General features: G+C 37.8%; 1 protein-coding gene across 1 annotated transcript; it reads left to right on the forward strand.

Annotated features, from left to right (window-relative positions):
* The first annotated feature begins 277 nt into the window (after positions 1 to 277).
* On the forward strand, positions 278 to 9416 carry LOC131061409 (uncharacterized). Its single transcript, XM_057995053.2, has 3 exons — positions 278 to 1128; positions 8230 to 8854; positions 9044 to 9416. The coding sequence occupies exons 1-3, from the start codon at positions 485 to 487 to the stop codon at positions 9203 to 9205; spliced, it is 1431 nt and encodes a 476-aa protein (XP_057851036.2). The 5' UTR covers positions 278 to 484; the 3' UTR covers positions 9206 to 9416.
* Positions 9417 to 27945: the final 18529 nt, after the last annotated feature.

Raw genomic sequence — 27945 nt, forward strand, 5'->3', positions numbered from 1 at the left:
CATCCCCCTTTTTCTCCCCCTTCTCGACATCTTTCTCTTTATATATTTTTGCATCACACTCTATGATCCATCATCAGGATTACATACAATCCAATCTAGAAACTATTCTTTGAATATGATGGATTGTAGAAATCTCTTAGACCTCATGCCTATCTATTTTCAATAACAATTTAAATATAAATTAGTATATTCAAGATATCTACCTATAATATTTTCAAAATCAAATTATTTTTAAGAAAAAAAATCCCGTTTAAGCCTTGCTTATAAAATAGAACGCGTCCCACAATATTTAATTCGGTTAGTCGAGTTCACGAGGGCTTACAAAAGATAACAAGTTCTGCAACTAATTTGGTTAGTCTGGTTCGCAAGAGGATTGTTCATCGCAAGTGGGTGTAAGCAAATTATTCCAATAAGCAAAAATTTCGAAGAAAATCTTGGATTGCACCTAGGAAAAAGTAGAGGTGTTATCGCCGCTGTTAAAGTCATGTATCAGATCTTCGTCAAGGGTTTGGACGGAAAGACAAAATGCTTGCAGATATCAACGCCGAATTTGAGAGTTTCAGATCTGAAGAAGAAGATCTTTGAGTCGGTAAATATCCCACATCATTTCCAATTGCTAGTTTCGGGCACCCGACAGATTGCTGAAGATACCCTTCTGGTCGCGGCCGATGATGGATTTTATCCGCCAATTAATGTGCTTTTGAGGCTCAGGGGTGGGAAAGGAGGGTTCGGATCTTTGCTTCGCGGGGCGGCGACAAAAGCTGGCCAGAAGAAGACCAGCAATTTCGATGCCTGCAGAGACATGAGCGGGAGGCGGCTGAGGCACGTCAATGCCGAAAAGAAGTTGGAGGAATGGAAGGCCGAGGCCCAAGAACGGCAACTGGAGAAGGTGGCGGAGGAGTATTTGAAGAAGCAGGTCAAGAAGGGAAAGGGGAAGAAGGGGGGGAAGGAGATCGATGAGGGGGCCGTCGACGTAGAGAAATATAGGTCTGAGGCCGAGAGGGCTATGGTGGGTGTGGAGTCGGCTGTCAAGGATGGCCTCTTGGAGGCGCTGAGGGTTCGGCAAAAGGGAAAGAGGAAGATAATTGAGGTTTCTATGTCGGTGACGACAAAACGATCTAAATTGTGGTATGTTTGTGAGATTAAAAAATGTTAGGATTTATAGGGTTGAGTATACCTTGTTTTTCTTCGTACTGTTTCTTTGATAAGATATTGTGAATTCACACTTGCCGCGTAGGGGTTTCAGAAGAAGAGTGTCGTTACCTGCTGTGAACACGTTTTGTTTGGGTTTCTAAGGTTTTTTTTTCCTCTATAATTTTTCTTCTTTTGGGTTTTTAAAAAATTGTAGGGCTTTTACGGTTTCATTTACCATTCATTTTCCTTTTCGAATTTCTAGTTTTTCGTAATTGCCATGAAAATATATTAGGGTTTCCAGGGATTTAGTTTCTGATCGTTTTTCTCTATTTTCAGAAAATTACTTGGAGTTAGCAACTGTCGAAACGAATTGAACGTAGATTTTTATACTTTAGCATGAAAAAAACATTGCAGCAAAGATAATGTTTAGGCATTCGAGTGTTTTGTATTGTTTTTGGGTTGCTTTGGATTTGTGTGATAGATCTATTGTGAGAATGTGTCTGCGGTAAAAAGATTTTGAAACGCAGAGTTTCAGTAACTGGTGGGAAAAGGCTAGGTTTTCTATTCTCTGTTTTAGTAATTTATGTTATATTGTTTATTCTTGCTTGAGGCTCTCTGACGGTTGAGCAGAACGGCAAGCAGATAATGAGTCAGAATGCTGCACCTGTGCTGTCTAAGCAGGATAAATTATGGTGATTAAACATTTGAGATTTTCATTGGTTAACATAAAACTATGTACTGGTTATTTATTCCAATGTTTTCCCCTTTTCAGCTTATTCTTATTGTTAAATCAAATATATATATATATATATATATATTTAAGGTTTCATGGAATTTGTTCACAGATGTTTGTCTTTTTCGTTTTCTCTAATTTTAAAACAAATTTGACGTTGCATCTGTTCCATGGAGTGTTTCATTACCAAACATCAGTTTTTTAAATTTTTGTTTGACTTCTCATTTTCCATTTTTTTCATATATTTGTAAAATATTCTATCATGTTTTGTCTGCCATGCAATATTTGTTTTCTGTTGTTTTTCTTCTGTTAGTTCGATATATTTTTTTGATGTTGCACCTGCCATACAGAGTTTTAAAGTAAAGAGCTTCATTGCCTGGCGGCAGACATCAAATATTTTGCTAGGGATACTATTGTTATGTTCTCTGTTGGTTTTGTTGATCTACTTTAGTTAGATTTTTTATCAGCTTGTTCATGAAGGAAAAATATTAGGATTTCTAGTTTCATTTTCCTTCTATTTCGCTTTTTTAATAACTGAGTGTTTTGTTTTTTGTTTTTTAATAACTGAGTGTTCACACCTAACAGCGTTAAAGTTTCATTTTCAATGTATATAGCAGTGTGCCCCTTGCATGAAAAATATAAATTTTAGGGTTTCATTTTCTAATGCTTTTAAAGTTCTTTTATCTGATCACCCCTGCAATTTTAAAAAAATGCTAAGGTTTTCATTGTCAGTTGCTTTGTTCTAGTTGCATTGTTATATTTCATTAAGTCAGCATCTGCTGTAAAAAGAATTAGGAATGCAACATTTTGTTCTTTGGTGTTTTTTTGTGATTGTCTAAATTCTCCCCTTTTTAAGTTACATGGAGTGAATTTGGAAGTCATGGTTTTGTGCTTTATCAATGTTTTTGTTGATTTGTTAATTTCTGCATTTTGGGGGACATCCTTTGGCTTTAGCTGGTGGTTACCTGGTTTTTAAGCTTTTCGGGTTCACACCTCATTGTATATATGATCTTACTTCCAAGCTATGCTTACTCTAGATCCTGCCTTTGTTATTGTCAACATTACGTTTGAAGTTGGTCATCTGTGCTTCCTTGAATACTTGGTTAGTTTTCTGTAGTGTCCCCTCTCAATTAATGAGACTTGAAAATGAATTTTTTCTAGCCTTTATATTCCCGGGGGTTAGGAGAAATTTGAGAAACAAAGGGAATAAATGAATAATTAAGAATGGAGGCCAAAAAGCTAAAGTCTAAGCAAATATATTTTAATCATTCCTTATGAATAATGTTGGGGCCATTTTTAAGTCCCAACTTATTATGACTAGGCAATATCTTCATGGGGGGCTATTTAATAATTAATACAAATATTAATGCCTTTGCCTAAGTTGCCAAAATCAAGAAATGGAAGAGGAGTTTGATAGCTTTTTGGCTGGAGGAATTTTGTATTAAAAGGCATCGATTTGGGGTTGAGTGGGATCATTATTCATTCTGAAGTTTATGTTTCCTCCCTGCAAAACATCTGAGCCTCAGGACTAAATCCCTGAAGGTTGTCTCCTTCTGGATGATACCCTAGAAGGATTCTGTGGCAGCCGATTCATTGTCTATTGCATCTTCTGTCTCAAACCTTAATACCCATTATGCCTGCAACAATAGAAAATGATTTAGATGGGATTTTGGATACAGATGTAAAATGTGAAGATATTTGAGAGATCCTTGACAGATTATGGGGAAATTCTGCCTCTCCCATAGCAAGCAAGATAGTTGACAACGACCTTCTAGAATCTGCTGGTTTCCCTAAAGCAATTTGTTGCCGAGAATTGGTGTTTGTCTGTGTGTACCACTATTACTTAGAATTTTGTGAAATCCGGGCATTTGATGACAAGTATTTTCAAAATGGATTTGGAGATTGTAGCTCGAGCTCTTAAATTACCATAGCGAGAAGTTTTTATAGATATGTCAATTGAGAAAGCTTGGGAATATTTTCATGATAAAGAAGAATGGTGCTTAAATAGAATTGCCACAGCTTGGTTCAAGACAAAGTGGAAGGCTTGGTCACAACTCTCTTCGTTTCTAAAGGAGGAGCTTTTTGTAAAGGAGATTGATGATGCAATTGTCTTGTTACACCGCATGTTTGGAAGCCCAACGACTGAGGAATTTGTGGGCTGGATGTATAGATCCATCACATTGATTTGTGGAGATAAACTATACATTGATTGGGGAGAGATAATAAGCCAGCGGTTACATGAGCAATTAGCTTATTTTAGGTAGATAAGTTCCTTCCATATGTGTTCCTTGCTGAATTATGTGTTGGTGACCACTCAAGCTACTTGGTTGAGTCTCAGAAACCTAGAATCTCATATCTCCGACCAACCTGTTTTTGAAGTTTTTCCTTAGTTGCAAAAACAAGTCGAGATGAATGAATTTTATGATGTCAATGATTCTTTCCTGTGGGTGATGATTAAGAAGATTGAAGGATTACCGGAGAAGAGAATTTTTGCTGATGCTGCAGCCCTTGATAAGTGTTATGGTAGCTTTTTCATTCAATTTGACAGTTTCTCTTATCTCAGAGTTGGAGGATTTAATCAAAACCCCTACAAGTTGCTTAGGTATGTATCAGATTATTTTATACGCCTAGAGGTTTGTAGACAGATGAAAGGATTACCGGAGAAGAGAATTTTTGCTGATGCTGCAGCCCTTGATAAGCGTTATGGTAGCTTTTTCATTCAATTTGACAGTTTCTCTTATCTCAGAATTGGAGGATTTAATCAAAACCCCTACAAGTTGCTTAGGTATGTATCAGATTATTTTATAGTCCTAGAGGTTTGTAGACAGATGAAAGGGGTTAATGCCAAATATTTTACCAAATTTAAGAAAAAGGGTTATTCCTTTCCGATATCTTTATCTCTTTTTACTTGCAAGAGTTTTGATGCTGTTGCCACCACAAAGAAGCTTCTCTCTTAAGTTTAAACTTCAGTCCATACCTCCAAGATTTTCTTTTGATAGCAAAGGTTATGTAAATGATAATTTTCATGGGGGAAAGTCCTATTTGCATCAACCTCATATAGAGGATTATTGGGAGGATTGTGTAGATATAAGAGAAGTACAAAGGAGAGATGGTATTTCCAACTCAATGTTTGATAATTTAGAATTTGATGTTCCTGGTAATCCTCGCCTTTCCCAATTTACTGTTACAATTGTGGTTGCCGTTGCACCAAAAGATCGACCCGTTAATGCCCAATACAACCACTAGACTTATAGAATCCACAAGAGGTGGTTAAGCCATGTCACAAACCCTAGCATTGCATTGCGCAACACAAAGAGACCAAGGGTGCACACCTTGCAACAATCCCCCCTAGCGCAAGCGAGGGGTTTGAACCTGTGAGCAAGCTTTGATACCACTTGTTACAAGTGTAGTTGCCGTTGCACCAAAGATCAACCTGTTAATGCCCGATACAACCACAAGACTTATAGAATCCACAAGAGACTGTCAAGCCATGTCACAAACCCGAGCGCTATGCTGCACAGCACAAGGAGACCAAGGGCACACACCTTGCATCATTTACTACCCCTCCACCAAATAATGCCATTATCAATGTCTCAGACTCTACTCCAGCTACCTTGTCTCCTTGGGTCAAAGAAACTGATGAAAAGAAAAAGAGGTTTCATTCAATGGTTGAAACAGAAGTAGATACTGTCACCAAATTGCTTGAAGGGACTTGTAAGCTGAAAAGGGCTAAAAGAATGCCTAGGGTGGTAATAGATCTTGTAACTGATCGGAGATTCCTAGAGATAGCTGATCTTGTTTTTGAGAAGATTGAGTATGAAGTTACAGAAAAGGATTTTAATTTGAGCATAATTGATATGGGTCCACCTACTTCAAAAGGAGATATTTACCATGCTACCACTTCTGTTGATGCCTTAGCTTAGAGGGTACGAATAGAAGAACAGAAGAACCTGGAGCTGCTTAAACAGGTAAATTCTTTGATCTCTTTTATCCGATCTGTTTTGCAAGGAGAAGATAGGGCCTTTGAGCAAGATATGTCGGTTCATGTTGATGGGCTGGACCCTAATAAATTGAAGCAAATCAAAAGAGCCCAAACTGTCACCATGATAATGGACAAGTGGGTGGAAAAGCTTGTTGATGTAATATCTTTCATTCACGAAGGCATGAAAATGTATGCGTTAATATTTAAGAAGTTGGAAAAATGGTTAAGAGATCTGTCAGCTCTCAAAAGAGAGAGTGGCAGTTTGTTGATTGTTTTATTTGAACTTCAAGAAATTTCCAACATGTCTCTTGCAATTGTGATAGGTGAAGGAATAAGAAATGGGTCAGTTGATTCTGAATTCGTAACTTGGGTGGATACATTGGAATGCGGAATGGTTACTTATGAAGAGCTGGATAATTACCGAAGGCAAATCTTAGTTTAGTTTCAACGAGATATTTAGAACCTAGCGTCCCATTTTATGCTTCTGGAAAATAGAGATATTTGAAAAAGAAGGAAAGTTGAGAAATGATACTGTAGTAATCCACGAGTTTATATATAAAATATAAGAAAGTCTTTTTGCGGGAAAAGTAAATGAAGAAGCAATAAACAATTTGTGGCACTTATCAGAAAACATTCCTAGTTTTAAAGAAGTAGTTGGAAACTTCATCCAAAGGTTATCGAAACTGAACGAAAAATCGCCAATTATAAAGTAAGGATAAACATAACAGGTAAGCCAGAGTACGAAACACTATCTGGAATCATCACTAGATACAGGCTTTACAGAGCAAAGGTACTAGAGCAAGAATCACGAATTCAGGCAGTAGATGTGGGAGACCAGGTGGCACACATGGACCTAGAGAATGAAGCACAAAGAGTCAGGGAAAGGGAACCGGTGGTGATTAATTAGCCTCTCTAGAGTATGTTGCTTTTCTTATGTGTTGTCAAAAACTATTGGCTCTGGAGAGTTATTTTTCTTTTATGTTATTTGCTAAGACTTTCACTGATCTTTGGGGCAGTTATTTTCAAGAAACCGTTGGTTACCAAAGTCATTTATGATACCTTGATGATATTTATTGCAAAAATTTTTGTGGTGTTAAGGATGATATGGAAAAACAGAGAATAACTTTAGTGATTAATGAAATAACATCTGAAAGTAAGCATGCAAATTGTGAACTGTGTGTTATGATTTATGGGTTGCTCATTCATCCTATTTTGAATGCGTAAATGTTGGATGTTATTCTTTATACATTTTGTTGAAGTGTTTTATGGTTATGAATTCGTAGATTGCTGTTTAATGATCAACTTTGTGTGAAGTTAAATGGCAATCAGTGATAGTTAATGATATCTTTCAATTGGAAGAAACTGTGTTCTTTAATCGTTTTTTTATATATAAGATTTTCACCTTTCAAAACTTTCTGGTTAAAAGTTCCGTTCCTTATTTGCTTTGTGGTTAAAAGCATACGTGTTTCATTTTTACTGTTTTCAATTATAAGAAACTGGTGTGACTCAAGGTGATCCATTCTGTAATATAAACTTGTTCTTTTTCTTGTCTTTGTGAATTTTTATTAGTTTGCAATTGTTGTTGAAAGAATGGTTTGGGGTTCAGTTAGGTGTTTCATTTTTACTGTTTTCAATCATAAGAAACTGGTGTGACTCAAGGTGATCCCTTCTGTAATATCAACTTGTTCTTTTTCTTGTCTTTGTGAATTTTTATTAGTTTGCAATTGTTGTTGAAAGAATGGTTTGGGGTTCAGTTATGCCAATATTTTGATATGTTCCCAGGTTTATATATTAAATGCCTACAAGCCTTGCTAATCATCCATCCACCATCTCTGTTGATATAGTTTTCATGTTGCTCGGTTTCTATCTTCTCTCAAATGTCCATTCATGTGATGGTATTCTCTAGTCACAAATTTTGCTTCTTTAATGCAAGTATTATGTTTGTTGTGGGAGAATGTTCCAGTCAGTGGTGATCTCTCAACTGTATCATGCTTTACACCTTGAATATGCTCCTTGATTCTAGTTTAAGATGGATCTGCTAGATTGTTGACTGTATGGTTTTTCATATGAACATTCTATCTTTTTTTTTTAAAAGCATAGTAGTTGCTGTTTTTCATGGCTGGTCTGCTAAATTCTCGACCGTATGGTGTTTCATATGAACATTCTATTTTTTTTAAAGCATAGAAGTTGCTGTTTTCCACGGTTGGTTTAATGATGACATCTAAGGCAGACTGTAGTTAAAACTTATCTCAAACACATTTGCCATAAAGTAGTCAGGTATGCTGCTTTAAGTGATTTACAGTACTACATCTATAACATATTGGCTGTAACTGTGTTTTGGCTGTAACATATTGCTTACAATTCCTATTATCTTTGGCAGGATGCTTGAGGAGGATGAAGATGAAGATAAAGATGGGGAAGTTGATGAAGAAATAGAAGAGTGGAAACAAGAGGCTTGTTTGATGAAGGTAAATGAAGAAAGTGGGAGCAGCCATACAAGTAATGCAGTGTCAGCATCAGATAGTGGAATTGCATCTGTTTTGAGCAATGGAAAGTCAGAAACTGTTTCTTGTGATGATGTTTCCCCCCAGCAAATTTGCAACGCTACCTCAATTAATGACAATTGTTGTGATGATAGAGAAGCTGATGTAGAGCCCAAGAAATATGAGTCCATTTCCTTTTCAGGAGAGAATTGTAGTAGTCCTGGTGGAAGAGAAAATAGTATTGAATCGAAGGAAGAGATGCCTTTTCCTCTGAATTTGAGGGAAGAGCAGAATATAACTTGCCTGAATTCTGATAGAGAACCTAATGTTGAGTTGAAGATGGAGAATACCAAATCCTCCTTGGGAGAGGATGATAATAGCTGCGACGACAAAGAAGCCACTTCTGGATCCACTGCCATCATAACTGATGAATGTGGAGAGAAAGGCAGCATTTATGCTAGCAATGATAGCATTGGAGAATCACTTGAATTTGATGAATTCAACACACCTAAGGATATTGAGGTAACTATTTCTTATTTAGTTTAGTTGTCTTTGGTTAGCTTTTCTGGTTCAGAATTTAATTTCAATGCATTAATGTGTAGCTGGGTATGTGCCAGGGACCAAGAGGGACCTGTTTTACTTTTTCTCTATATGCCTTACTAAAGTTGCATTTGTATATTCATGTTGACTGTTTTCTCGCCATCGTCGCAGAGGTTGGGTCTTGAAAGGCTAAAGAATGAATTGCAATCTCGTGGTTTGAAATGTGGTGGTAGCCTTTCTGAGCGTGCAGCAAGATTATTTCTTCTCAAGACAACACCTTTGGAGAAACTTCACAAAAAGCATTTTGCAAAGGCAAAGGATGTAGGGAGATAAGCTGGAAGTTCATATAAATGACCACAATTTAAATGCTTTCCCATTGGCTGTTGTATCATATTTTCCATACAAAATCTTATTTTAAAGAATTTGAAACTCTAATATTGCATTTAAAACAGGCTGTTAGATATTCATTGTGTATTGAATAAATAAACACCGGACAGTGTATTAGGTTTGTGAGATGTACAAAATATATTGTGGAATTTACTGACACGAATTGCAATGGATTGTGGACAGACCGATAAAAGGATGCAAAAGATGGTATGCACTTAGGTTGGTTTAGCTCAGGTAGTTTTAAAATTAGTTATTCTATGGTGTCTGACAAATCAATACCCAATGAATATAAATCTTGATCTTTTGCTTGGCAGCAAATGGGGACCATACAGAGGACACAGCAAATAATCTGGTCTTTTTGTAATCTTTGTTTTCTAGCAAATAATTTGTTTTTTCTGGGGAAGGCTTTCTAGTAGTCGCGCAACCCTTCCTAAATATTGTTTTGAATTTATTCTGAAAACGTGTGTCAATTTAAGGGGCTGCCAAGCTCTTGTTTATCATTATCAGTCTTTGGAGCAATCTTAAGTATTAACTTTGTGGATTTTTTCACTTTTGGTTGGATAACTTGAAAGGGGGACTCTGATGTCTGGAGAGTTTGGGATGGTATGTTACATCTCAGGCGATCTCCTAAACAAAGTTGCAGACTATAAAATGATCTAGAAAACTTTGTTTTGACAAAATCGTTGATTAGTACAAATGGTGAGAGCCAATTTGGTAGTGGTGGTGAAAACACCACTGTATAATAATCAGAATGTGGAATATGAATAATAAGTATTCCAAATTCTTGATGCGTGGAGGTTGTTGCAGGGCCATTGGTTTCTTGATAAATCAGGTGATTGCTTGTTGGAGCATGGAAGAGTTTTGAAATCCTCATTGGGAGCCTTCGGCAGTTCAATTTCCCATGGCTGTATTGTGAAAACGTAGGTAGGTTTGTGGTAGTTGAGATTGAATCATTAAACATGATTTAAAATAGTAACTAAAGTTTCAAGACATAAAATACAACGAAATGACAGTTAGCACAAATTTTCCAATGCCACAAACATGCAGGCATTGAAAATTATTATATGGATCATATTGTGAAAGAGTAGGTAGGGTTGTGGTAGTTGAGATTGAATGCAGGTTTGTTCATGCATGACATAGAATTCCCCCATCACTTGCACTGCACAGAACAAGGAGACCAAGGGCGTACACCTTGCAACAATCCCCCAATGCAAGTGGGGGTTTGAACCCATGACCAAGCTCTAATACTACTAGCTGGAAACACGGTTGCCGTTGTACCAAAAAAGTAACCTATTAATGCCCAATGCATCTGTGTGACTTAGAGAATCCATGTGACATAATCCACGGGAGGCAATTAAGCCATGTCACAAACCTGTCACCTGCGCTGCACAACACAAGGAGACCAAGGGTGCACACCTTGCAATACCCCTCTTATGGGGTTTCTCCCTGTTTGAGGATTTCTTTGGCTATAATCTGTGTTTAATTGTGTTGTCTTGTTGCATCATTTTATTTGACCTAGAGGATATTGTAGGTTTAACCATTGTTAATGAATAACTCGATGACCTAAATGCTTGTCTCATTAAACATGATATAAAATAGTAAGGAAAGTTTCAAGAAATAAAATACAAAGAAATGACAGTTTGCACAAATTTTCAAATTCCACAAACATGTAGGCATTGAAAATTATTATAAGGATCATATTGTAATGCTCCAAAAAAAAAAAATTTAAAAAATTAAAAATAGTAAATAATTTTGTCAAACTAATAACAACATAAAACTTGAATTGGTTAATATATTATCTGGCTGTTCAATGATCTATTCATTTTAATATATTGCATCCGTCTCATTAAACATGATATAAAATAGTAAGGAAAGTTTCAAGAAATAAAATACAAAGAAATGACAGTTTGCACAAATTTTCAAATTCCACAAACATGTAGGCATTGAAAATTATTATAAGGATCATATTGTAATGCTCAATAAAATAAAAATAAAAATAAAGAATATTAAATGATTTTGTCAAACTAATAACAACATAAAACTTGAATTGGTTAATATATTATCTGGCTGCTCAATGATCTATTCATTTTAATATATTGCATCTTTCGTGAGAGAAAATGTCAATAATTATTCTTAATATAGATTTGTTAGTAATAGTGCTTACCAATACCAAGGGTGTGCTTTATTATGATTTTGACAAGAAGACTAGTCTTATAAGAATACTCAGCTAGTACAGATTTTAGGGTTTGTTCATGGCTAATGTCCACCTAATATTCCTTGATTCTTGTGCTAAGAATGTGACTTGTCTCACCTACATAGTGCGTGCTACAAGAACAAGTCACTCTCTAGCTACTAGAGTTGAGATCTTTGGGTCTTTGGGAGGAGGGATTTGGCTCCTAAGGTATAGAAAGGTTTGAAGGTGCACCTAAGGCTCGTTTTGGTAGGGATCTTTGGAATCTTGTTAGAAATGCATTAAATGAATTGAAGAGAAGCACATGGGTAGGGGGGAGGGGTTAAGGCTTTAGGGTTAAGAACACACCTAGATTTAGCTTGTTTAATGGCCTTGGAGATGTGTTTCCTTTTGTAGCTATTGGATGAGAAAACATAAAAGGCATGAGAGGTTAAAGTTTGAGAATGCCAGCGTTCTAGGCAGGATGGTAATGAGAAGAGGAATGAAGGTGCAAATTAGTGTGGGTGGTTTTTTGGTAGACTCGACAAACGAAGGAGCCATTTGGTTTTTTGATGAAAAAGATGTCAAGGAAGGGAAGTTAGTTGTTACATTTTACCTCTTTGGTGAAGGAGATGTATTGGGCTATGCTATTCAAATGGGAGTGAAACTCTTCCAAGTTCTCATGACCATGGGGCTAGCAAATGTTGGTGTCATCAATATAGGGGTTCCATCACTTGGGTTTGAGTGGAAAGGAGCTAAGAGCAATGTTTTCGACATGTTCCATGTAAAGGTTGGCCACAATAGAAGAACCCATAACAACCCCATTTATTTGCTCATAACATGAACCTTGGAATGAGAAGAAAGTAGTTCTAACACATAATTCAACCAAGTTCACAATCTCATTGTTGGTCTTTTGTTTAATCAACTCAATAGAGTTTGGGATGGGTACTTTGGTGAAGAGGGAAACACCATCAAATCTAACTAAGAGGCCATCATTGTCAAGCTTCTTATCTTGGATGAAGTCGATGAAGTGGGTCAAGTTTGTGATGAAAAAACTAGATTTGCCAAAAAGAGGAGACAAGCTTAGCCAAATGAGCAACAAGCTTGTAGGAAGGAGAGTAAATGGTGTCTAGTATGGGCCTAAGGGGGATATTGGCTTTGTCGATTTTAAGAACCTCATAAATGTGTGAAATCACCTCTTTTGTTGGGAAGCAAACTCTTTTTGGTGGCATCATCAAAGGAGGAACTTGTGATCACAAACTTGACTTTTTTCATCAATTTGGAGACAAGGTTGGAGTTTAATAATTTGTAGCTATTGTTATCGGATAAAAGAGCATGCATTTTGTCTAAATAGTCTTTCTTGTTCAAAATGACAATAGGCCTTTATCTACTTTAGAAATGGTGAGATTAAAGCTACTAAATGTCATCTGGGAGAGTGTAGACCCCTTTTTCAATTTTAATAAGGAAGTTGGAGAAAGGAAAGGGATAAAGGACAGGGTGATGGCAAAACCAAACCCCTTCTTAGAAGATTAAAGGTGAGGGGATCTAAGTACGCATCAGAGATATTCACAAAGAGTTTGTTTTCCCAATCATTGATCGTGTTAGAGTTATACAAGCTCAACAGAGAGAATTGGATAGGATGAAGAGGAACTTGATTAGACAACATGGTAGAAGATGGGCTCAACAACATGACAAAAGAAGGTATTATGCTTAATTTATATTTAGCATTGTAAATAACACAATTTTACATTCTATAATATTATTTTGAAATGCTTATGGCCAAAATCTCCTTTATTTTATTTAAATTGTATGCTCATTACAACATGAATGTTTTTGCCTTTACAATCATATAAGAACTCATGATAAATAATTCATGTAAATTTAATTACATAATTTCAGTGATTTTTAGTGAGAATAATACATTAGTTTTATAATGACATTCATTTACATATAAGAAAATGGATTTACCTCTTTTGAAATAATGTGTCCGAGTAACTTTCCCTTTGTCACACTAAACATATAGTTTTTAGAATTCAAGAAAGATTGTATTCTTTGCATTTGTGGAAGAACTTCCTTAAATCTAAAACATGATCTTTCCTTTTTTCTTGGAAAACATTATCAAATCATCAATGTAAATGATAATGCATTTTTTCGACTAGGTCCTTAAAGGCGACATCCATTGCTCGTTGAAAGGTAGCACCAACATTAATCAACCCAAAAAACATTCTTCAAAATTCCCTGTTTAGTGATAAAGGCAGTTTTCAACATATTGTAAAAAAAGAAGAAGAGATTTTGGAGAACAACACAAAAAATGAATAAGTCTACACATTTTCGATTACAAGATGAAGATGCTACCCCTTCCCTGGTCTTTTTATTTCAGTCTTGGTCTGTAATCTATCATTTTTTCTCCTTCAATTGCTCTCCTTCATCTTGATGATGGTTGTATAGAGGATATCTCACCAATCATCAACAAATATTTTCAATGTAATCGATCTCTTAAGTTAATCATTTACCAACATTGTAATAACATGTTATATTACAAAATCATTTTTCACAACTTACCAGTTCAAATTAAGCTACATTTGTTCATTTTCAAATTTTTTTATACTTCAAGGTCAATTCATTTATATTATAAATAAACACTCCTAACAAAGACAATTTTTATTTTTTGTGATTTTTTGATACATATTACCCAAACTATATCTTACTATTAGAATAACTTTTGCATCTAGATGCAAGTGCTAGTTCATAAGAGAATTGTTCATAATCAAATTTTATATAACTCAATGAATAGGGCAAAGACCTAAAACACAAATTATACAATGGACACATATCTCGACGTGCATTTTTCCTCTTGTATAGCTTACATTTTAGGTCCTTTCATAGCCACTTCATATAAAAATGACAATTAGGTAGTTGTGATTTAGTGTACAATCCGATTCAATATTGTGGGCCTATTTTTAGGTTGCCGTAGAAAGAAATACCAATTGCATTTAGGGCATGGTGTGGAATAAGTCTTATACTGATGTTTTACAATCAAATTTGAAGTCATCCGATTTGTAGAAAACTGTATGGCTAGTTGCCCCAAGATGGGCAAGGGACGCTTATATTGTCCTAAGGACAAGGTACCCTTTGCTGCCATCTCCCAAGCTATTTTTCTGTCTTGGGGACGTTCCCTGATTTTTTAGCAAATCAGGGACGGCTGGGAATGTTTCTGACCCATCCCACATCTCTGAAATGTTTCGGGTAGGAGACGGGGTTTGAAAATGCAGGGAATGTATCCGCAGAGTACATTTAGTAAAATAGAGAATAGAAAAAAATAAAACAAAATCTTAACAGCCTAGAATTAAATTGGAAAAAAACAACAACCCCTAGCAATGTAGCACACAATGTTTAGAATGAATTTACAAAAAGAAAAGAAAAGAAATTGAAAATGTGTTACAGTTACATACCATTGTGAGAGCTGATAATACCTGGTTTCTTGTTTCCAAATGCTTGTAAACTCAAACACCATTGCTTAAACAGAGACTTTAAAATCATGAAAAAATATCACTTTTTTGGGCTGTATAGACAGCAAAATGCAGCGAAGTTTTAAAATGCAAATCGTGAGTTAATGCTGAGATTTCCGTAGTGGCAACAACTTGCCATTGGTTTATTTTCTGATCAACTTGCGAGCGATTTCGACTCATGATTGGTATGAATTTTTTGTGAGTTGTGGCAATAACTTGCCACTGATTTATTTTCTGATCAACTTGCTAGCGATTTCGACTCATGATTGGCATGAGTTTTTTGTGAGTTTTGTCTCTATTTTTGAGTTGCTTGCATAATGAGATCTGTTATTGGTGAGTTGTTTGAGAGTATAAGGTGGTTTGCCGATCAGCTTTCCTCTTTGTTGATTGCGGAAAGATCCTTTAAATTGACAAGGCTTCCTATTTATAACACTTTGTGTAGTTACAAGTGCAACCAGCATTTTTTTTTGGTCGTTAAAAGCAAAGCCAAATTTTGTATTAATTTGAGTAAATACATATGGTTATCACTGAATTTCAAAATATTCAAAAAACCTCTGCTCTTAAGAGCATAGAGTTCCCTTCAAAATCAGAGCCTTTTAGCTTAAGGTTCAGCCATTTTCTGAACCATTTAAGGTTTAAAAGTCTAGAAACCAAAACATAAGTGCTAATAATATCCGAATTCATCAACCTAGATTCAAAGTTTTTGAACTGAAATTAAAGACTAATAAAAATTTACAAGGATGACTGTATATTCGATAAACAAAAGGGGTATCCATAGAAAGCCTAGCTTGTGGAAGGAATGTCCAGTTGAGGATGTTGGTTTCTTGGGCAGCCTCGACCTCTGCTTGTTGGAGAGCTCCGACCATGACCCCTGCCCCTACAACCACTGCTGGAGCTTCCTCTGCACCTTTGTTTTGGCTTAGGTTCTCTTTCTTCCGCAAGCATAGGCAGGAAGCCATTCATTCTTGCAAAAAGGAACAGAATTTCCTCTTGCCCTTCAACCTCCGGATTTTCCCCTAAAAAACGCCATTTGAGGTAGCTCAGCCTTGCACTCGCAAACTTTCTGTGCCTATTCAATTCTTTATCCTTCAGGTCCAGAAGGAATGGGTAATATTTGATGAGAGCATCATGAGTGTTAAAAAGGATTCTGTCACTAGGTCTGGGCGCACCAGAGTCGTGATTGGCCTTATTCAGAACTTCTTGGAGCTCTAGAAGGATTTCAGCTGGGAAGAGTTCCCTAGTAAGGTTCCAGATTAGTTGCTTGGAAAGCTTCTGGTCCAGCAGTGACGCCACAAATTTGGACGAAATGTAGGTGTTGTCTCTTGGGTATTCATCTCTACTCAGATGAGCGCTCCCCAAAATCAATTTGACTGCTAAAAAAACCAGAGGGTCCGAGTGAATAAGGAGACGCTTGAGTCTCAGGTCCGTAATCTTTCTGAAGGAAACTTGACGGGTTGAAGCACCAAGAGAGATGGGGGTGTCTGCACCAAAATAAGAAACGAGCATGGGATATACACTCATGATAAAGTCGAAAGGGGGTTCAGAAGACATGGCGACGGAAGGCAAGGACTAGCAAGAGGAGAGCCAAAAGAAAATGAGAAGCGATAAATGGTCTTCTTCAGGAAGGCAAGCACACAACTCAACGAGCAATGATGGGAAAACGAGAGCAATTAAACCTCACGTGAAGGTGGCGGAGAATAAATGCTCAGATCAAACCAAATCCATTGAAAAGCGGAGGGAAAGATTAGCCCGTGAACAAATCATGCAAGGACAGAGAGGCGGCGCTCACTAGCTGGACTTTAGTTGGTCCCATATTAATGTTGCCGGTTAGTCTAGTCGGCTTTACCGGACCCACCATACATCCCAAAATTAGATGAGTGGTTAGTTTGAAAAGAAAAGTGACCGTTGGTGTTAGCCGCCAAAAGGAGGGTAAGAAAGGGATTTTTGAATTTGATTTATGCATTCCTCCATTCTACTGGCACGCGGAGACTCAAACCCTGTATGATCAGTCATATTAGCTAGGTCGATCTAAATTAGCAGAAGGCTAAGATCCCTGTGACCACCAGTGAATAAAGGTTCCCAGAGTTGCAACTTTTGATAAAGCATTCGCCTCTGTGTTTGCTTCTCTATATATATGTTTTGCCTCAAAGAGGTCCAGGCTGTTTAGGATTTCTAGAATGCTCTCCAAAAGAGCTTGAAGCCTCCAATTGGGGGTTGTCTTCTTCCTGATAGCATTAATTGCTATCTCCGAGTCTCCTTCCACTATAATATTTTTGATTCCATGGTTGATGCAGTATTTCAAGCCTAATAATAGAGCGGTGAACTTTGCTATGTTATTAGTGTCCGGAGGGATTGGTTTTGCAATTTTCTTGATGATTGCTCCTGATTGGTCTCTGATGACATAGCCTATTCCGGAGGGGCCTGGATTGCCTTTGGAGGCCCCATCAAAATTCAGTTTCACCCAACCTGGCTTCGGGGGAGACCAGATTGCTCCTTTCCTTTTAATTGAGTTATGGCGAGAGAGTGAGGGAATAATGATTCCTTGCCAGTTTTGACTAATTTTCCTATCCCATGAGGAGAAAACTTTAGATTGAATAAGTGCAAAGGATGTTCTGCTATTGATTGAATCCACTGTTGCCGATTCTATTGAATTTAGAATTGATTTCTGATTTCTAGCTTTACCTTCAAATAGCATGCGGTTCCTTTCTTTCCAAATTTCCCAAATTAAGCATGAAGGTGAAACTTCCATAATTTGGCTTAGCAAGCTCTCCTTTGTATGTAGAGGCCAGCTCTGGAATAGAAGCTTAATATTATTTGGCAAGACTAAGATCAGTTCCAATTTGGCACAGAGCCATCTCCAACATTTAGAGGCAAAGGGACAGGTCAAGAGGAGGTGGTCCACTGTCTCCGATTGGGCTTTGCAAAGTATACACCTTGAAGGTCCTTCATATCCCATTCTTGTGAACCTATCTGTCGTTAGAATTTTTTTTTGAATTGCCAGCCATGCAAAGATGCCCGCTTTCGGGATGACATTGGAGCTCCATAACATCTTGAGGGGAATGTTGTGGTTGTTGAGCTCTACTGGGCTAACCAGAATTCTGTAGGCATCCTTTGAGTTATATTGTCCTGTTTTGGAAGGCTCCCAGATGAGTGAATCTTCCCCTCTTCTAGGGGTAATGTTTCTCGCCTGTAGGTGTCCTAAAAGCTCTTCCATGTCCTCCCTTGGAATTGGCAGGCCCTCCATTGATTTCCACTTCCAGCATAGTGTGTTTGGTGTTTCTTCTATTTCCATATAGTCTTTGACTCTGACTCCCCAGCTGTGTTTGATCCAAATTTCTGTTGTAGGGATATGAATTATATTTGCCAGGGGAGGGTAACCACCCCAAGAGTCTTCCCAGAAAAGGCTTGCTGAACCATCATGGATATCCCAAGAGACTGAGTTTGAGATCAGGTTTCTACAAGAGATGATGAGGTTCCATATTCTTGATCCTTTTCGAAATGACCCTGATCTGAGGATGTTTAAATTATCCTGATTTAAGAGATACTTTGTTGCTAGTATTCTGACCCAGGATGCATTTGGGTTTTTAATAAATTTCCATACTAGTTTGGCCCCCAAAGCTATATTTTGTAATCTAAAATCCTTGATGCCTAAGCCACCCATTGGTTTAGGCTTCATAATTTTGTCCCAAGCTATTAGTGCAATCTTATGCTTCTCTTCAGTGTTTTGCCAAAAGAAATCCCTCGTCTTCTTGATAATGTAGGTGTTGGCACTAGATGTTAGGGATAAAATAGATAAAAGATAAGTTGGTAGAGTCGAGATCACTGATTGAATCATGACTAATCTGCCCGCCCAAGACAACCATTTACCCTTCCAGGCATTTGCACTGCTTTCAACTTTAATTTTTAAGGGATCCCAGAGTTTGGAGTTCCTCAAACCTCTGTCTATTGGGATGCCTAGATAGGTACATGGAAGGCTTCCTTCATTGCAATTCAAGATTCTAAGAATTCTGGTCTGAAGTGTAATTGCTGTTGAGAAGAAGAAGACTTTAGTTTTGTTCTTGTTTCTTAGTTGGCCTGAAACCCTTCCATACATCTCTAAGATCTGGTTTAGGTGTTTAGCTTCCTTTATTTTTGCTAATCCCAATAAGAGATTATCATCTGCAAACTGTTGATGGGTTGCTACAAAGTCTTTAGTTATTTTGACTCCTTCGAGTTGTTGGTTGGCATAACTAGCTTTTATGGCTCTTCCTAGAGCCTCCCCCATTATTATGTACAAGAAGGGAGAGAGGGGGTCCCCTTGCCTAATGCCCCTTGAGGAAGAGAAGAAACCAGCTGGCTTTCCATTGACTAATATTGAAAATTTAGGCGTAGAGATGCATTCAAATACCCAGTTTATCCAATGCTTATCAAAGCCAAAAGCTTGCAGTGTTTTACAAAGGAAACACCAATCTACACTATCATAAACTTTTGTGATGTCTAACTTTATTAACATACCTGGCCTATTTGTGCTTTGAAGGGTATGGATTGCTTCTTGTGCTATGATCACTCCATCGAGAATTGATCGGCCTAGGACAAACCCTGTCTGTTCTTCTAAAATGATGTTGTTCATGAGAGGCTTCAATCTATTGGTCATGATTTTTGAGAGGATTTTATAGACTGTATTGCATAGTGAAATAGGCCTGTAGTCTCCCAGATTTTCCACTTTCTCCTTCTTTGGGACCAGTGCTATAAAAGTATTGTTAATCTCTTTGAGGATTTTTCCTGACCTTCTTGAACACTCTAAGGCATCTGAGAGTTCCTGCCCTAGGATGTGCCAGCATTTCTTAAAGAAATCTGAAGCAAAACCATCCGGCCCTGGTGCCTTACCTAAAGGGAGTTGGTTTAGGGCTTGAAGAACTTCTTCCATTTTAATTTTCCCATTTAAACTCTGATTCTACTCCTCAGATATGATCTTGGGGATCCCAGACAGTAGCTTCTTTTGATCCTAAAGATGAGAGACTTCACTGTTATTCAAAAGATTGGAATAGTAGGAGATAATCTCCTCTTTTATGATCTCCGGGTCCTCAGAAAATTGGTTATCTCTAATTTGTAGTTTAGATATCCAATTCTTGTTTCTTCTGATTTTAGAACATTGTGAAAAAACTTAGTGTTTTTATCCCCCATCCTGAGCCAATTCTCCCTTGATTTTTGTTTCCAAGATAAGATTTTCATTGTTGTTCAGGAAGGGGATTTCCCTTCCCTACTTTCCAAAGATCCAATAGTTTGGATTGATTCTCCGCCATTCCTTCCAGGGATCTGACCTCTATGAAAGATTTTCTCCCCTTCTTGAGAGGGGAAGAGCCAAAATTCGGCTTTCCCAGGCCCTCTTGATTCTGATGAATCCCTAGCTTCCTTTTCTCCTTAATCTGGGGGTAGAGCACTGCCAAGGGTGTGTCTAAAATTGCCTCTTAGTCCTCCTCTTCTAGCATGGCATTTTGCAAAAGGTTCTGAGCATCCTGGTCCAAAGGCAAATCCAAGCCGATTGATTCGAATGGCGGGGATGAAAGGGAGGGGAAGGGGATTTCCGAAGATAGGTTGAGATGGGGCTTGTGGTGGAGACAATTTCTCCCTCTAAAAGGGAAAAGTCTGTATTGGCCTCGAAGTTTGCTTTGAGATCCTCTTCAATAATCTCTTCCTCAAGCAATGCTTTCGCAGGGTGAATATTTTTGGGTTTTGCAAATTTGGTTGTGCGAGAAGATCCCTTTATCTTATTGGACCTAGAGCCTCTTTTCCTTCTTGTGGCTTTAGGTGGAGGGTGGGAAAGGATTTTGAAAGCCCCTCTACTCAAAGCTGGTGTTTTTTTTTGCAATCGGGGATAAGATGAGATGAGGACCAAAGCTCATGGCGGGGGGGGGGGGGGAATCCAAAGGAACAGGGCTTCGGAGCGGGAAAACTTGACTAGCAATATTGGTTCCCAGACTCGCACCAGCGGAGGGGGAGAGGAGGACAAGGAGATCCAGAGCCACTAAGGAAACTAGGGGAGGAGAAGAGGCCATACCTGAGGACTAGCGCAAGGACTTTAAAGGGGCTTGGATCAGTATCTCGACTTCTATTTCCATCTTCGAGTCTCTCTTTTGAGGAATTGGGCTTGCAAATTGGTCTGATTGCTGAAGGGGGAGATTGATGAATCCAATAGATGCTGCCAAGGAGCTATTGTTGACTATTTGATTTCTCAAAATGCATTTGCCAGGAGCTCCTTTTCCCAATCTAGTCACTTTTTGTTTCCATCTGCCTAACTCTGAGATGATTTCGAGCTCACTGTAAAAACCTTTGGACAAGTCAATCTCGACATAAATATTTGCCACGTCCCCGTTCTGTCCTTCGAAGAAGTCTGCTTCAATCCCTACAAGAAATCCAAGGGCATCCCCTATCTTAAGAAGAGATTCTGAGCACTAGTATTCTGAAGGAAGGCCAACTAGGGATAGCCAGACAAGAGTTTTCTCAAATCTGTGCTGGGCTGGGTCAAACCCTAGTTTCCAATCCAGGAAATGGAATGTGGAGCCTTGGCAGAACAAAGGACTACCCTTTGTGATTGTTTGCTTTAGTGTCGCATCCACACATTCTATAAACAAGAAGTCGTTCTGCAATTGTCTCACTGTTATGAGGTCTGGAAAGGATGATACCCACCACTCCACGATTTCTTTGCTTGTCCCACCAGTGCCACACCATTTCACAAAGAAAGCATTCTCCTTGAAGCGGACAAGCGAGGGGTTTAGGGCGTTTGAGGGAAGCACAAAAAGTTTACCATTGCTTTCCTTGACCATTTCTGAGCCTTGTTCCCACTTCCCTATTGGTTGGTCCCTAAGGAGAAAGGGTTATGAGAACTCGAGGGGAGTACAAAGAGATTACTTCCTGCTTTCCTTGACCATTTCCGATCCCTGCTCTTAAATCCCCGGTGATTGGTCCCTGAGGGGAAAGCATATCCTGAGTCCTTGGCTCGCAGATCTCTATTCAGTGGGCCTAAATTACTCCACACCTTGTTAGGCCACCTTGTTGTTAATGAAGGACGGTCTTGTGGTCTTTGACGCGTAGGCTGCATCTTGGGGTGCAAAGATTGTTTAGGAGTGGTGAAGCTTTTCTTATAAGTTGAAATGGGAATGCAGTTTGATCCTGTCGCAACCATTTTTGCCCAGGAGTCCAAGTGTTGATATTCCTTAGTGGCATTTTGCCGAGGATGACTATAAAAGCAGTTGTCCTGGCTCTGAGATAGCTTTCGATTATGGTACCCCAATCTCTAGCGCTGCTGGAGGGGAATAAACCCATAAGAAGTCCGACCTTGGTTTCTGATCTAGCCCTGGTTTCTCAAAGGTCCGTTTCCGTAATACATGCATCCCAAAATTTAGGCCAGCCTCTGAGGATCAACTTCGAATCATAACCTTTGTTGATAACCTTGATAGATGTGATGAAAAAAAGTTTTTTTTGTTTCAAGTGCAACCAGCTTTTAATTACCCAAGTCACCAACTTTTAATCACCTAGGAAGCCCTGAAGTGACTAATCAGTAAGATACTTTGAAAGTACGGACTAGGATAAAATGAATTAAGCGATGACTTGATCCCATTAAAATTACAAGCCCATTGGCAAGGTCCATGACTTTAACAAACGATATAATATGAACCCCATTTCATTCCTCATCAAGCTCAACAGTGGCTTTAATCCTTCTTGAGGGGGATTGTCCCACTTGCAGAAGACTTCCATTTACTGATGATTTTGCCCATGTTGATGATATCAAAAGGCTCAAACTCTTCAAAACAAAGACCTTGTTCAAGGATGAGATGGTTGGTTTGAACCCTCTTTATTCCTGGCTCTTACACATCAGTCTACTGATGATGGTGTTCGAAGAAAGATCGCATGCCTTATTCAATGTGAAAACATGACAGGGCTGACAACTCATTCTTCATAGGGTTCTATAATTGCTTTGGTCTGTTTAGATGGGGATTGCTTGGATGCGGTCCTCTACAACAGGTGAACTTCTGTAGAACATAAGCTTCTGGAGCAATATTGGCTTTGGCAGCAATTTGAACTTTTACTGCAATGTATGCTTTCGGGAATAATTTTAATTATGATCATTAAAGTTTAGAGGGAGGGTGATGGTGTTCGAAGAGAGATCGCATACCTTGTTCAATGTGAAAACACGACAGAGCTGACCACTCATTCTTCATAGGGTTCCATGATTGCTTTGAATTGCTTGGATGCGGTCCTCTAAAACAGGTGAACTTCTATAGAACATAAGCTTTTGGAGCAATATTGTCTTTGACAGCAGTTCGAAATTTTACTGCAATATATGCTTTTGGGAGTAATTTTAATTATGATCATTACAGTTTAGAGGGAGGCTTCATGCAAGTGCTATAGACTAATTTGATGTGTAAATGACCTGGTTTCAATGGTGCACAGTTTTTGTCTCTATCCTTTTCCTTTTCAACAGCCACCAATCGAAGACAAGCCACTAAGAAACTGTTAACTACCGACAAGAGGTTAACTAACTGCCAAACTAATTTTTTATTATCTAACAAGCTGCTGCACCTTGTCTCCAAGGAGACACTTTGCACCTTAAGAACATTGTTTTTATACCTTCAATTTTATCCTCACTCCACAAATGCGGGGGTAAAATCCACGAATGCCTAATTCTACCCTCTCCAACATTCATCTTTATTTCTCTTACCACTTCTCGTCTTTCTACCACCCCCTTGCTTGGATCTTTCCACCTAGCCTGAGCTGCTTCTAAATTTTCTTTAGCTCTCCAGCCTACCATTCAACATTAATATATTTTATGCCGGTAGCTGTGCACCTCGTGCTTTACACTGCTCGCATACAGCCTCATCAGTCCGTTTGAATTCTCTGCATAATTCTGTTGTCTACTGTTAGTTGTCATCAAGTGAGGGCTTCTTTGAGAGTGGACTCAATTATGTCTATATCATCAGAATCAATTTTATCTATCAGTTTGTCCTTGTTATTTATGGTGCTTTTCATGGGAAGTGGCTATGCAGGGACCTAAAACACAAGTTATAAAGAGGCACATTTCCTTTCTTCTTCCATTTTCACGTGGGATTCCTGTCAGAGCAAAGTTGCCTAAATCTTGGCACTTGGCAGTTCTATGTCAAGACACTTAAAACATTCTAACAGAGACAGTAGCTTGCAGGTCTTGATAAGTCATGAAAACTTAAGATTTTTTGGTTGGTATGACGGTGTACCTAGGAATAAGTTTGGTCATTACTCCACCAACATTCTCAATACCAAAGTTGAGGGGAGTAACATCCAGTAACTAATATCTGAAGTTTGGTTGCCCCCTTCAATCAAAATGCCATCATGAACAGCAACACAAAAAATACAGCTTTGTCTGGATTAACACCCTTGTTGGAAGACTTTCCAATCGTTCTATCTCTGGGTATGAGTACTTTCTCAAAACGAGGGTAATTTCATTAATCTCGTTATTTTGCAAGCTTAAATCCTCCAGAGCTCTCTTTCTGGCCCCATTGTTTCCTTGAAGAGATCCATATCAAGCTACTCAAATCTTGTCCTTGTCAGCGGCTCAGAGAAATCTGTACTCTCAAAAAATGATTCAATTTCAACTCATAGTTGATGTTAACTGCTCAAAGAATGCTTGTCCCTTTTGCATTCCCTCCAACGATTACCTTCTTTCTTCCAACTACTGTTGTTGCATTCAGGCCTGTGAAAGTTGGCAAACAAACATGTAACCACTTTTTACAATGCAACCAACTATAACAATTCTGTGTCATTTCCTATTATGGAAAGCTTAAAACACAGTTTCCTTAATCGTATTTATGCTTAATTTTCATGTAACGTTAAAGTGAAAAAGCAGAGGGTGGTGACAGGGTAATGTAGGTGAGTTTGATTAAAATTAAAATACCCCTCTAAGTTATAGCTTCATATATTGACATTTATATATAACCTATAAAGTTCCACCGAAATGTTTTAAAATCCTGCAAAAACAAAACAATAATCTTTGAACTTGTTTCAAGAGGAAGAGATTCATCAACCAAACCCTACGACTGATCTTCTCACTTCTGTTTGTAGCCAATGAAGATTTTTTCCGTGATGGCAAGCGATATTACAACTCCATTTCCAAATGCTCTAGAGGTGCTCCAATGCCGTGTAACTTGCTTCATGAGGACTAATATTGATTAACATAATATATCAATTATTTCTACAGCAAATTAGCTTGAAGTCAGCGGTGCATTATTCCACACAATCATTCATGGAGTTGTCAACTTCCCTTCCTTGTGAACTTCGATTTTCTCCAAAACACCAGATTCACAATTTGACATATAATTTGATTTGGGGAAATTTTAAATATATTGATTAAAGTAATCAAATATATTATTATTGTTGAGTTTAGGCAATCAGATGTTAATCTAGTTACTTGAATTATAATGAGACTGAGAATAAGCAGAAATAATAATAAAAGCACACAACACAAGACATAAGTACCCTAGGAAAACCTCCCCAGATAAGTTCCTTATTTATAAGCAGATTACATGAATCAGATTACTTATCTGATTGTGTGCCAATCTAGGGCAGACTGAACCTAGAATATGCAGCTGTAGTATGTCTTCAGAGAAACCAGACTATCGACACCACTTGAAGAGGGAGATCAGATCACTCAAGTATAGTGCACCACCTTGCCCAACAAGTTGACCAATGGATTCACTCTCTAACATGCCAGATTCACTGACTGTTCTTGCATAAGGCTGATCGCACTTGATAAGGATCTGATTTGTGTAGAATGAATCTTGTTTATTCATGCTCAAGTTTTCCCAAGTCGGCTTTTGCCAAATTCCCTTTATTTTACATATTTAATTTGCACTTTTGGCTCCCAAATTTGGGGCCTACATAACTTGTGAAGTTGAGACACGTTTCCTTTTAGGGCCCAACCCTATTAGACATGAACCACATGTTACATTTGGGCCCAACCCTATTAGATATAAACCACACATTACATTTGGGCCCAATCCTATTAGACATAAATTACTTTAACCTTATTACAATAAGATAATATTTTAATTGCCACACGACATCATTAAAATATGGTCTGAACTAGCTAATCATTTCAACAATTATGATCAGAATCCGGCTTGGCAATATTTGCCACTTTATAGTGGACAGTGGAGATACTATTATACACACGGATGGGATTTACACTGAAATGTACCTTCAACATCAAGAACAAAGTATTTGTCACATCTTTATGATAATGATTGAAGTGAGATCTGTGGGTACCGTTGCACCTGATCTTTCACATGTCAATTATGCTCGCTAAAGCAACCCTGATGTGAAATGAAGGCCGCTCTCATCTAACAAGACCATGTCATAGAAATTTGAACCTATTCACAAAATTATGATGTTTTCTCATAGAAATTTGAAACTATTCTCAAAATTATGATGTTTTCTCATAGAAAATTGAAACTATTCGCAAAATTATGATGTTTTCTCATAGAAATTTGAAACTATTCGCAAAATCATGATGTTCTATCAGGCTTAGATTTTGAGTCAATTGAGTTTGACTAAAAACTAGGTAAATGAATCCATATAAAACATCATAATTTAACACACTGCAAAAAAAAAAAAAAATTCATATTTGTCACTATTGCTTAAATCTCTAGAAATTTATCTTAATAAAAATATCGTGTCAAGGACATGAGTCTTATTCTGCACATTTTGTAACAACATCCCTGCTTCATGAAAATATTAAGATGTATGATGCATCTGTCATATTGCCCCAGAAGGTTTTCAATTTGACACTTCATAGGCTTGCCATTTCCAATTCTTGACAAAGCGCAAACATCCCAGAGCCACCATTATTGGTTATTAGCTCAGGGAATCTAGAATAAATCATTGTTCTGCTTTTCAATTCACGATAGTCATCCACATTTATTATTATTTTTTTAATCGGTAAAGGTAGGCCAAAATTTATATTAATTAAGGTTAAATACAGAGATTATTCGTTGAGTTTCATAACATTCAAAAAACACCTATTCTCACAGAACCCAACATAACATAGTTCCCTCAAAGGGTTGGAAACCTTTAGCCATTTTATCAGAGCCATCAAAAAATTTAATAGTCTAGAGAAAAAAGGACTATCAACGATAATGGCATATTTCCAACTGCCTAGAACCAGAGTATTTAAACATGCAAGTATGAAGCCAAAATAAAAATATACAAATTTCTGATTAAGTATCGGGTAAGGAAATTGAAGTATCAACAGAAGGGGACCTAGCTTGTAGTGGGAAGATCAGGTTGCGGCGGCTCCAATCTTGCTCGAGCACAACCTCTTCCTGTCAACGACCCCGGCCACGACCCGCGCTCCTACGGCCTCTGCTCGAGCCACCTCCGCAACTCTGCTCAGGTTTTGTTTATGCTTTTGCAACTTTCATAGGCAGGATTCCATTCATCTTTGCAAACTGGAAGAGATCCTCCTCTTTTCCTTGAGCCTCTGGGTCGTCTCCTAAGAATCTCCACTTGAGATAGCTCAGACCTATGCTAGCAAAGACTCTATGTCTATCCAGTTCTTTACCCTTCAGGTCAAGTAGAAATAGATAGAATTTGATTAGCTCTCCGTGGGCATTGAAAAGAATCCGGTTTTAATGACCAATTTATTGCAGAACATTTATTATTTCAAAACATGATAATGACCAATTTATTGCAGAACAGAAATCCAATGATTGCCAGAACAGGGTTGTCATACACTGGGAATTAAATTTTGAGACAAAGGGAATTGACAAGTGAATTATTCACTATTAAACACTACTGAAAGACCTGTACTAAGCAATAGAATTGTTGTTAGTAAGAAAACATTCTAATCTAATGAAAATTTTAAGTCAAAGGTCTTTTCTAACAACAAAAGCATGTGGATTTATCCGGACAGCAAGGTAAGGTAATACCAAGGTATTTGTTGATATGGTTCGACAACAATTCAAGAAAATTATGCATGAAACAGATCCGGAAAAGATCTA

The sequence above is a fragment of the Cryptomeria japonica genome, chromosome 8 (genome assembly GCF_030272615.1).
Source record: "Cryptomeria japonica chromosome 8, Sugi_1.0, whole genome shotgun sequence".
In the NCBI taxonomy this organism is placed as follows: domain Eukaryota; kingdom Viridiplantae; phylum Streptophyta; class Pinopsida; order Cupressales; family Cupressaceae; genus Cryptomeria; species Cryptomeria japonica.

Coding starts and splice junctions, on each gene's coding strand:
- LOC131061409 (XM_057995053.2), top strand. CDS start 485: ATGTATCAGATCTTCGTCAAGGGTTTGGACGGAAAGACAAAATGCTTG. Junction 1,129..8,229: donor ACAAAACGATCTAAATTGTG/GTATGTTTGTGA, acceptor TATCTTTGGCAG/GATGCTTGAGGAGGATGAAG. Junction 8,855..9,043: donor ACACACCTAAGGATATTGAG/GTAACTATTTCT, acceptor CCATCGTCGCAG/AGGTTGGGTCTTGAAAGGCT.